Here is a 12,094-nt window from a genome sequence, read left to right on the forward strand (position 1 = left end):
CTTTGGACGATCATAGTTCATCTGATATGTGAATTACAACATGAATATTGACCAGGCAATCAATCATTTGGTTTACATCAATTTAATCAAATTTCACAGTCACAAATAAGCAGATATGACAGCAAATCTACCTTGTGTCCAAAATTCAAATGAACACATTTTTATCAGTTTCAGTTTTTTTGTTTGTTTTTTTTGCCAAAAATTGATCAATAAAAGAAATGTTCAATAGACAAAACATCTCACACATTAAATCTTCACTAAGAAGCACATTATATTGTCACATGCTTTTGGTTTGACATATTTTTGTTCATCTCACAGTTTTAGTTTTATGAAATTTGTAAACAGAAAATTGATCACCCACAAATATGGAAGTTCATGAATGATCTAACAATTGCTCAAATTCAAAGACATCAGAGCTTTGTAAAGACAAAACATTTTTATGAACATAGTTGATGTTTTGATATCATGAGAGAAATTAAGACTTAAATTGTGATTTGAATGAGTGGTGGGTCTTTGCATGCTTATTATCCTTGAAGTTATACCCTTCACACACAACTGAAACTCATAGTGAGAGTAGAGAAAAATGTATTCAGGCACCACCTCATCAAATCCTGCCTTTTAAGGAACGTCAGGCTACTTGTCTTCTCAGATTCACCTAAAAAGTATGACCCAGAGCCATTTATAGGTATGTCCTGATAAAGCCTGCTGATATGTCCTGTCTCATATGAAGAAGTTCTGTGACTTTTAGAAAACATCAAGTGCAGATTGCAAAAATCCCAATTCTGCACTTGTCTTACACTACTGTCACTATGTGCTCTCTTATCTTGATAAATTAATCACACCTATAATCTGCTTTGTCTTGTCCCTCCCCCCTTACACAATAGTTTTGTCCCACTTTATCTTCTGTACTCACACTAATATTTTCAAAGCTAAATGCATAGTGACCTCTCATGTAGTTCCTGAGTCTTGGATAAAACCACAGAAGGTCTAGATCTTCAGATCATCTAGCCTGCTCTTGTTAGTGCTATGCTTGCTTGATTGACTGTTTCGGCGCTGGTTCTCAATGGGCACCTCAAACACAGGACTGGAGGTTTTCATCTCCTTCACATCATCTCCTTCAGCTTTACCTTTCCTCTCCACAGCCATATTGTCTCTGTTCTGCTTGTAAACCACTTTGCTGGTGTAGGGGCTGTAAGGTGAGTTAGGCTCTGCCATGCTGTACTTTGAATCGGCAGGGAAAGGTTCAGGCACGGCGGGATGACCAGGATAATAATTATAATTTGGCACATAGGGCATGACGGCTTCACTAAGGGCCTTGGAAGCCTCATTTTCTCGTTGTGCCCGTCTATAGCGCAGGCCTTGGTGGCATCTCTTGAAACCCAGATGGTATATTTCCACCAGATTGAGCAGCAGTGAGATGCAGGCCACCGCCAGCATGAAGAGGATGAAGACTGTCTTCTCTGTGGGTCGGGAGATGTAGCAGTTCACCACGTTAGGGCAAGGCCAGCGGTCGCAGGTGTACATTGGCTTGAGCTCAAAACCATACAGGAAGTACTGAGCTACAATGAAGCCCACTTCAAACAGGGTCTTGAAAATAATGTTGAAGACGTAGGTTCGCAGTAGAGCACCTTTCAAACGCACATGGCCCGTGTTATCCTTAACTGAGGCCTTCTTGTTCTTGCCAAGTAACTGCTGCTGCTTTTCACTCTCCTTCTCTTTCTCTTTCTCCTTTTCCTCCATGCGGACCAGATGAAGAATGTGGCCCAAATAAATGAGAGTGGGTGTGGAGACAAAAATGATCTGCATCACCCAGAAGCGGATGTGAGAAATAGGGAAGGTCTTGTCATAGCAGACGTTCTGACAACCGGGCTGCTTGGTGTCACATGTGAAGCCAGACAGCTCGTCGCCCCATACCTTCTCAGCGGCGGTTCCCAGCACCAGGATGCGGAAGATGAACAGCACCGTCAGCCAGACTTTGCCCACAACAGTAGAGTGCTCCTGGGCACTCTCCAGCAGCTTCCCCAACAAGTTCCAGTCCCCCATGCTGGCTCAGAAAAATATACCCTCAGTTTTGTCGACAAAACCAGGAGAGAAGCCTGTAAGGACAAAGAAAGATGTAAAGTGTTAAGAAAACCTCAATCATGTTGCAGACTCTTGCCTCATCATTGAAACTGAAGACTTGGAACAGTATGTCCTAAAGCTGCAGCTTCCAGCAGTAAGTAACCAAGCACATTTACAAAAGTACAGCACCCATGTACAATTTTAAGTATTTGTGGGAGTATTTAAATTTTATATACTACTTCAATACATTTTAGAGGGAAGTATTGTACTTTTTGCTCCACTATGTTAATTAAGCAACTGCTTAATATGTTACCTAGAAAGTATATGATCAATTTGAAATATGAAGCTTTGGTATTAAAAAACCCAACAGTATAAGCTCCCCCTCAACCAGCTGCAATTATAAAGTATTTCTTACAAAATTAATACACTAACAATAATTATCCACTAACAAATTGAAAAAACACAAACATGGAACATTCTGCATCATGATCATATTGTACTTTTTTACCCATTAACTTTTGAATACTAGTCTTTTGATTGTAATGGTGTATTTTTATAGTGTGGTATCGCATTTTTTACATAAATAGATAATGTAAATATGTCTTCTTGTATAGGCAAGCTCACTTTCTTAAATACACCAACAGAATTAACTTTTAAATAAAAATTACTTTTAAATAAAAACTTAGATCCCAATAAACATAATATCTTTATGCATTTGGGCTGAATGTCTGCTGATATTCTGTAGTAGAAACCATGATGGAAATTTCAGTTTCTCTGTTAATAATTAAATAATAAGTAACTGTGTTAATAATTTGTCTGATACTGTACGTCTGAAGAATAATTTAAACTGACAATCTGCACATGTAAATTCTAATTATATTGAATCTAATAATCACACTCCTTGCTGTACAGGTGACTGATAGTAACTTTTGCATACAGGTCTTTATAACTATAGTCTATTTCATTTCTAGTGCAGACATCTCACAAAGAGGGGATTTACCAATACAAACATAGATTGACCATGAATTCGCTGTTTGTATTCGTAAAGGTTGTGTCCTATCCAGTGGCTGATAAATCGGGCCAGGACACAGCTGTCTGTGTGTGAGAGAAAGCCCCGGAGCAGGCTAGGGAGACTCTTTGCCTCGGCATAGATCTTGTGACACAGTACCCAACAGTGCTCCCCAACTCCAGAATTAGGTTTCTAGTTTAAATTTCAAGCCCTACTAGTTACTGCATAGAGAATATTAACTTTAAAAATAGTTGTGCTTGTCCTTTAGAAAAAGGGAGCAGCAGGCCGAAGTCAACAGAATCTGAATCTGAGCACCTGTTTCAAAGACATAAGTTTTGTCAGCCAAGAATTAAAGGATCCTCTTTTACAATCAATCAAACTTTTCACACAGATGTGATGGTAAGCGTATTTAAAACTGGACCTTTATTTCATCCATACATTTAGTTAAATATAAACCATATAAAAGATACTGTACACAACCAAATCATAACTTCAGTATTTTTTTTGATCATTAGGTAAGATTTACAAAATGATTATCTTGGGTTTCCTCATTAAGAAGGACATACCTGATAATGCTCATCTCATGCAGCAGTGCAGATCCACTTGGTGACGGAGCCCCTTCAGTTCAGTGAGACCATGTTCTCGTGAACCACTGAGGAAACTGAGGCTAAACTTCTCGCTGTTAGTTTTCAACTGGAGGCTCTATGATCCCGCCTGCTGCCCTCCCACTCTGACCGGATAAATGCCCAGCGTTCAACAAGATGATATCATTCCAGCCTGTAGAAAAGTATAAAAACCCCTTTCTTAAGAGATGTTCCTCCTCAGCTGAGTGGCAGCGGAAGAGTCCAGTGAGAATGCAGGTTAGTTAGACTTACATGACAGTGTGCTCTAAATATAATTCCTGGTGTAGGGAGTGGCTTTGTTGTCAGTCTAGTGGTGATCTGGGCTTTGGCGAGCTGACCCTTGAAGTGGAGACAATGTAGAGGCTTCCTTCAGCGCTGCAGTGAGCTTGTTGAATGACTGACGAGGTTCACAGTAGAGACAACATCAAACATTATGCTGTTCTTTAGACTGCATTATGTGAAGGTAACTCAAAGTTTAGCTAAATTCTTCATTAACAGCATCATGTTGCTCTGGTGCAAACCAAATAACAATGAAACGACAAAATTTACACAAATATTAGGGAGGTACTTTTCATGTACTTTACTCGAGTATTTCCACTTTCTGCTGCCTTACTTAAACTCTGCTACTTTTACATGACAGCTGTTGTTACTTTACAGATTCAAATGATCAGCTGTAATACTGTATATAATGCATCGTTACAGATTGCACTGTCTCAAAGTGTATAACCCCTACCTTTACCAGCAACAAAACAACTATTGATATGAATGTAACAATAAGCACTATAATATATTATAGTATATGTACATCTGACTCTACAGAATGAATGCTTCTACTTCATTGCATTGTATTACTTCTGTATTTCATGTAAACTTCAATATATGTTTGAATAAAGGGCTTCTACATTTTAGTTTTACTACTTTTAGTCAAGTAAATTGTGTAATATGTCATAATTGCCACAAATCATGGTACTAGTGGTGAAAAAAGCTCATCTATCTGATCTCACAACCCAGTCTTTGTAAATTTTTTATGTAAGAGATTAAAATCAAGTCCCCATGATAGCCATATACAAAGAAATGTTTTCAACCTTTTCAACAAAGATTGTGTGGGTGAGATGAACACAAACTGTGCTCACACAGTCACCTGTAAAAACTAATCCCAGACGGGAAGAACAGATTTCGAGGAATTTGTTTTTGATACAGTGGTGCCGATAGGTTTCAAGTCAATCTGAACTCTATAGATGGTGTGTGTTGACACAAGACCCTCACGTTCGGTCATAGCAGGTTCAGCTGTCTGCAGGGTCAACCATTGTCACCCACACACTGACCCCCTTACAAGGCGAGGCTATTGATAACCCAAAACTCTGCACTCTGGCCTTCAGAAGGAGAACTTAATCAGCCTGAGACATTTCCTCACAGGTGGCAGCACGGCTCCGAGAATCTCACATCTAAAGATGGCGACTCTGACACTAAGTGTGTGATGAAGCTTCTTTCATGTTTTGGTTTTTTCTCCCAGGCACTCTGCTGACAGTGGAGAAGAATCACAGAAAGCGGCACCGCTGTGGCAGCAGATAATTGTTGCTCTCTAGTGATTTATGATATTTCATGAACTTATTCCACTCGGTCAGGAAATCTGGAGTCACACTGGACAATTTAAAATGATTACATTTATATGTTCCCCCTGGAATCAACAGATATTTCACTTCAGTGTGTACTGTATAATCATTTTTGACACAAGTACACAAACTCTGGTGGATTTTATTTGGCTGTGTACTGACAATATATAAACATCCAGCTTCAAAATAAATGCATTTAAATAACATGTTTAGCAATCAGTAAACTTCAGAAAAAAAGTAATTCAAGTTTCTCTGGTGAAAATGTTAATGCTTTCTTTATGTCTGAAGGGATTGTTAAATCACAATCTGTTTGAAAGAACACCACTTAATATTTATACTTGACAACATGATCTGTGTGTTTAGTATTACATAATAACAGTTAAAGACATCAAGGATTTCAGTCCATTAGATTTGATTCATGGAAAAAGACAAAGTGTTTATGATCATATATGATGTAAATAATAAAATATTATAAAATATTATACATCAAAATATTGCTACGTTGTTGTTTCAGCTGACTTTTCTCACACAATCTGATGATTTTGACCTTGAACAAATAACATATGACAAGAAGTCACATTTCTTGATTTGACATTTTCATTTGAGCACCTAAAACCTTCATCAAAATACATGAAAATTAAAGCTTATAATGTGGTCAGTTGGAATATTGCTTCATAAAATGTTACTTAATTCATCTTTGTTTGGCCCAAACTTCAAGCTATTATATCATGTCAGTGTTTCTGTATGCAGGTTTTTGGTAATATTGTATTTCTTGTGGGAATGTTTTGAAATATCACCTGAAGTCTGGTGAGAAGTCTTGGTGTATTGCACGCTTGTGTATAACTGAACACCACCATCATCAAACTGTGATTTACAGTATATTTATGTACATCATCCTCACAAGTTAAATAGCTGTTACCTGGCTCTAAGATCACTTTTGTGTCCCTCTGTTAGTACGAGCAAAGCTTTTGTTGGATCCAAGCCCCCATAGTCGAGTCTCCAGCATCGGTCAAATGCTTGCTGCAGGCCTTCCCGACCAAGAAGACCACTTCTGCGATGTTGAGCAGAATACAAACCCCCGACACAGCCAGCATGAACACGGTGAAGACGGTCTTCTCCGTGGGTCTCGACACAAAGCAGTCCACTGTGTTGGGACAGGGGTACGAGTCACACTTCACCAGCCGGATCATCTTGTAACCAGGGTAGATCATGTAAAACACATACATAAAGGTGACCTCAAAGACAATACGGAACAACAGGCTGATGACGTACGTCCACCAGAGAGCCCCCGTGATTTTCATCTTCTGGTTCTTTATCTGCTCCAGGTCTTTGGGGTTGGTTCGGCCTGATAGTTTGTAGAGCCTCTTGTCGACATGACGACGGTGGGCCACATGCATGGCGACTAATAGGGCCGGAGTGGAAACCAGGATGAGCTGGAGTGCCCAGAGGCGGATGTGGGAGATGGGGAAGAAGTGGTCATAGCAGACACTGTTGCAGCCAGGCTGTTGGGTGTTGCAGGTGAAGCCGGACTTCTCATCTCCCCACACACTCTCTGCTGCAACCACCAGTACCAGGATGCGGAAAATGAACAGGACAGAGAGCCAGATGCGACCGATGCCTGTAGAGTGTCTGTTCACCCCACTGATGACAGCATAAAATGATGCCCAGTTCATCTTTGGTTCCGGGTCTGATAGAGAATAGTCACAAATCAAAGGGTCAACACCTGAGAGAATATTATATGTTTTTCAATATACAAAGAACATAAATATAAAAATGAGTCACATTCTCAAAATAAAAATAGGAATATTTACTTCCTAAATAATTTGTTTCCTTCCAAATTAAAATGAGGCAAACATCATAGAGCTTCAAAAAAGGCAATATCCATCATTAATTTGAACTGTTAAGCAAAATCATGGGCTAGGCAACTTGTCCAGTTGCATAAAACAAACATTAAAGTGCCCATAAAGCCTGCCAATGCCAGTCCAAGAATCTCTTAACAAAACACAGCTGGGAGGATTCTGGTAGCATAACCACTCTCCAATACTCAGTTTAAAAAACGAAAAACAGCTTTTAAATGAAATATCATTTTTAGTCTTCCAGCAGTAATTAGCGTCCACAAATTCCATTTTTAAAAGTGTAATTGGTGCAAAATACCTGTGTATGATTTTATAGTATGTAAATTCACCCACTGCGTAACTAAGCAGCATTAAACAGCACAGCACTTTCCATGGCATACTCTCCTATATTTAAATATCGTTGTCAAAGTTTCACATTAACCATACAGCGTATTTACCAAATTGTATAAAAAGCTGAAGCTGAGTGTGCTATCAAAAGCAGCTTGGATTCTTGTTTAGATACCTCCAAAACTGACTCAAATTATTTGCTCTATACAAATCACCAGATAAATATAACTTTCTAATATGGTTATCATTGTTGTGTCACTGGGATGAAAGAAAATAAATGTGCACATACCTTAGAAAATTATATTAATATCATACAAAAACAGATAAAAAATACTAAAATATTCTCTAATGTGAAATGTAGAAAAATATCTACATAAATCTGTACTTACATTAAAGTAGCTCTATATTTTGGTTTATACTTTTGTCCTGTGCTGGTTCTTAAATAGCCTTAACAACCTTAACAGCATCGCTGAAGCACCAAGTCACTACTCCCTCATAGTAAAGAGTTTCCAGGTTCAGTCCTTACTTGACCCTCTGTTGTGGTCTTTTTTATCCAGTGGTGACCAGAGATTGAAGGGATAGTATTATAATTATTTTTACTGTAAAACGAATCACAATTACTTTCAAGTATGTCAAAAGAAAAGATAGACAAAAGATAGTAGTTGCAGAATAATCAACAAAATACTGTACCTTTATAAAGTCAAAGTTGGGACACTTTAGTCCCAGTAGCTGATAAATTATGACACTCAAACGTGAATTTAAGGTGGAGCACTTTGTGTCATTTTCATTTCATGAACTGATTAATTCAATTGTCCAAGAACTGATTAATTCAGTTGATCAATTGATGTCAGTTTATTGCCACCAAATTAGGTTTCTCAAATCCATATTTTTTTCATTAAGTTTAAAAGTATCCAAAGTGTTTCATCTCCTTTGTTCTAATCATCATTGATTGTCCTGTTTCTCCAATGTATGTCCAGTCTGGTATAAGATATATGTCAGAGTTATTACCGGGCTCAGCTGGAGGTGTAAGAGGCATATGAGGCAGCGTAGAGGACAATGTTGACCCGCTGGTTTGGCATGGATGTGAATCCAGAGAAGAAGAAAGCCTCTCTGCCCCCCTCTATGGTTGGCAGGCCACTTAAGAGTGCAACACTGAGGTCTGGCACCACACGTCATGTGACATGCTTTCACCAGCCGCCATGGTGTAGCATGCAAAGTGGGCATCTGCACCTAACATAACGGTCTGTAATACCCCCTCATTCTTGGCAAGAAAATGTCTTGTGCACCCAAAGTGTTTTCGGGTGCAGCAGAGATGGATGTATAATGATCTAGAGAATAAGAACAGTCTAACTCTACTTTGTGACCAGCTGTATTGTCACAGATGCACATAATTGTACAGTAGCACTGCAGAATGAATATGGTTTTGTTTGATAATCAGCCTATCAAAGGCAACATATTTTGGATGACATTTCTATAAAGACATATTTCTTGGAGAGTCCCAGTATATTCTGTCATGTATTAAGTCTGTAAAGTAAAGCGCAGACTACATTTAAGCACATTTGAACAAGCTGAACTCTCTGAAAACCAACTCTGTCACTTCCTCAGCTACAAGATCTGCTAACAAAGTGAGAAATAAATATGATCTTACCTTCAGCTGCAGTTTAGAGTCAAGCACATCCACAAACATTTACGTCGACATTATCAGACTTTTTTTTTTTTTTTTCAATCTGTGACTGTGAACAAGAGTATCAGAGCACCATGACTTTGCATTGCTAATGGTTTCTCTCACACTAGCCACTGCCCTGCACTGGAGAGGTCATATGCTTCTGTCCGCAGCATTTGCATACAATAGCTCCATTTACTGAGACCAAACAAACAGCTTCAGAGTTCAGATCAAACGTTTTAATTTCTGCCCAGCTGAGGAATCTGTGTGGGGGGGTAACTGCAGGCTGTCCTCTTGTCCTTATTGTGCTGTGTTCTGCCGAGGAAGTGGAGGACGTTTTTGACGCAATCTGGAGTAAAACATAAAGGTCTGCAACAAAGAAAGACCCATAAAATCTAAAGATAAGAGGACAAGGGTTTATTATCATAGCAATCAGCCTGTCATCCAATTTTCCAGCTCAATCTTTACATCTACGTTGTTGCTGCCCACCTGATATTTATCCACTGATTCAACCAATGGATAATTTTGCTGAGCCCATCCCTCCCTCACACTAGGAGACCAAACACAGTTTGACGTACATTTGCTAAGTGGGACTAATTGCTTGTTCTTTAGACTGAATGAACTGTTTGTAGCACGGAGGTGTTCAAGTGCTTCTCCATAAATTACATTTAATTTTTAGATTATAGTCTTGAGAATGAATGAATATCATTGCACCTTGCAGAAGCTCAATAGAAGAAAAAGGTCACTCTCATACACACAAACTGCACAATGATCTCCCTTCTATCTCTGAACTGTGAATAATGTATTAGTCACACTTGATTTGTATTTTAATAATCAGTTTGATTAAATCATTGTCAAATATCAGCATAAATAATTTCGCACTTTTCTCTTTCTCAGTTCACTTTTAATAACCATGATGTGTGGGCAAAAATCTATTCATACACTACTATTATGGGAACCCACCTAGAGTAATGGTAATCAATCCTAAATGTGTTAGTGTGTGTAATGTTGGTTTATGGTAGGTGGAAAACAACTATGTGCACTGTTTGATGCACTGTTAAATGCAGGAGCCTTGAGGCAGAGCTGAGGTGTAGACCAACCAGGTGTTTATTTCACCAACAATGAACACATTAATTCTTAACATAAATAGTCTGGAGCTGGAGCAGTATGTTGTCCACAGACGTGCTTGATGGAAACTAGCAGTTCTTTACAGCCTGCCACTGTCATTGACCTCAAACCTGTACCACAGTATAGGGAGCACAACAATCAAAACATCATTCATCATGCTGAAGTATCCAATTAGAGGAGGAGAGTGTAGAGGAAGCTACAATGTCTACAAAATGTCAATCTTAATAAAAATGTATTCAACCCTAAACATTTGTGCCTTATATCCTATACCATCTTAATTCAAGTGAATGTATATGGTTCCAATCTGTCATGTGCTTCAATACAATCTATGTGACCCATGTAATGGGCTCCACTCAAAATACTAAAGACTGTCACTGATGCAATTTGCACTTCGCTGTGGCTGCAAGACACCTCTTTACTGTTCTAATTGCTGCTGCTGTCAGGGGGTGTTACTAAGATGTGTAATTATGTACAAACATTCCTGTGTGATGCAAGGAGGATTTAATATCTTTCATGACCTGTTCTGCAACGCATCTAACACCCCCAATGTTGTTTTTACAGCTGAAGGCTTAAAAGAAACTTTAATCCTAGTGATGGGCTGTGTTTTTTTTATCTAAATGTACACAAAGCTTCCTACTAAACTGATCTAATCTCCTTCCCTGGATATATTAGTGATTTTTTTGCAGCCCTCTCCCTCTCTCTCTCTCTCTCTCTCTCTCTCTCTCTCTCTCTCTCTCTCTCTCTCTCTCTCTCTCTCTCTCTCTCTCTCTCTCTCTCTCTCTTCTCTCTCTCTCTCTCTGTGTGTGTGTGTGTGTGTGTGTGTGTGTGTGTGTGTGTGTGTGTGTGGGGTACGAATTAGGTTTAGGTTCAGTTTAGGGTAAGTGTTGGGTTTAGGCATTTAGTTGTGATGTGTAAGGTTAGGGTAAGTGGCTATGGAATGCAATATGTCAATGAGTGTCCTCATAAGAATATTAAGATATGTGTGTGTGTGTGTACTTGGAGGACTAGCCTCTCCTTCACTTCAGTCTGCAGGATGACATCTGGAGGTGATTATCTGTTATTGCAGCATATAAGAAATGACTGCTTTGCAGAGGTGAAAGCTCCTCAGTGAATTCAGTCTTAGGTGAGAGTGAAAGTACTTGGACCTCTGCCTGAAACTTACATGCAATGCATGAATAAACAATTCAATTGAAGCACTGTCCTACTTCTGATATTGTGTGACATTAATCCAGCAGCAGCCTGTTATCTCTATATTCCTCAAATCCAACAACAGTCATCTCACAAGAGAAGACAGTTTGTGTGAAGATAATAACTGAATAATAGACTGCTGTAAAAATAGGATTCCTAGTGAGGTACGGTTATTGTATTTTTTCCACCTCTAATAGTCTCACCATTACATATATCATAGTTTTAGATTAATGTCTACATTGTATCAGTCAAAATATCATGCAGGATTACTGTAGTTGTGTGCTGCAAGCTAAATCTGGTGACGTTGCCTGTGCAACAAAAACAGGTCATGTTTTGGTACGTAATCCTGCAGGAACACACCCAGTCACATGCAGGTGTGAGCTGTCTCACTGTGCAATAATCACATGGTTCTCGTGATATGTTCAAGAGTCCACACATAACATGTCCATGCAGGTGTCTGTATTGTGAGCTGCTCTGAATTTAAAATCATTTGCTTCCAGTGCTCTCCTTTTCAGAAATGTGGTGTCCAGAGTTTTATTGAATGGACCATTGCTTTAGTGCACCACTTCTCCCATTTAAAATATGTCATATATGAAGTTTCTTTACTGCATCTGCTCTAAGTTAAA

The 12,094-nt window shown here is 38.9% G+C and overlaps 2 protein-coding genes across 2 annotated transcripts; both read right to left on the minus strand.

The window, feature by feature from the left end:
- Positions 1-987: 987 nt before the first annotated feature.
- gja2 (gap junction protein, alpha 2) lies at positions 988-2,043 on the minus strand. Its single transcript, XM_053331280.1, has one exon. It carries the CDS (start codon positions 2,041-2,043, stop codon positions 988-990), a length of 1,056 nt encoding a protein of 351 aa, XP_053187255.1.
- A 4,213-nt stretch (positions 2,044-6,256) lies between these two features.
- gjb1a (gap junction protein beta 1a) lies at positions 6,257-8,525 on the minus strand. The gene is made up of 2 exons (XM_053331543.1): positions 8,498-8,525; positions 6,257-6,993 (listed from the first exon to the last, which is right to left on the minus strand). Exons 1-2 carry the CDS (start codon positions 8,523-8,525, stop codon positions 6,257-6,259), a joined length of 765 nt encoding a protein of 254 aa, XP_053187518.1.
- Positions 8,526-12,094: the final 3,569 nt, after the last annotated feature.

This window comes from Scomber japonicus, chromosome 13 (assembly GCF_027409825.1).
Source record: "Scomber japonicus isolate fScoJap1 chromosome 13, fScoJap1.pri, whole genome shotgun sequence".
NCBI lineage: Eukaryota > Metazoa > Chordata > Actinopteri > Scombriformes > Scombridae > Scomber > Scomber japonicus.

What these genes read in the sequence shown, in the direction of transcription:
- gja2 (XM_053331280.1), bottom strand. Translation starts at nt 2,043, where the DNA reads ATGGGGGACTGGAACTTGTTGGGGAAGCTGCTGGAGAGTGCCCAGGAG.
- gjb1a (XM_053331543.1), bottom strand. Translation starts at nt 8,525, where the DNA reads ATGCCTCTTACACCTCCAGCTGAGCCCG. An exon ending in TACACCTCCAGCTGAGCCCG is followed by an intron (nt 6,994 to 8,497) that starts GTAATAACTCTG and finishes ATTCTCTATCAG; the next exon opens with ACCCGGAACCAAAGATGAAC.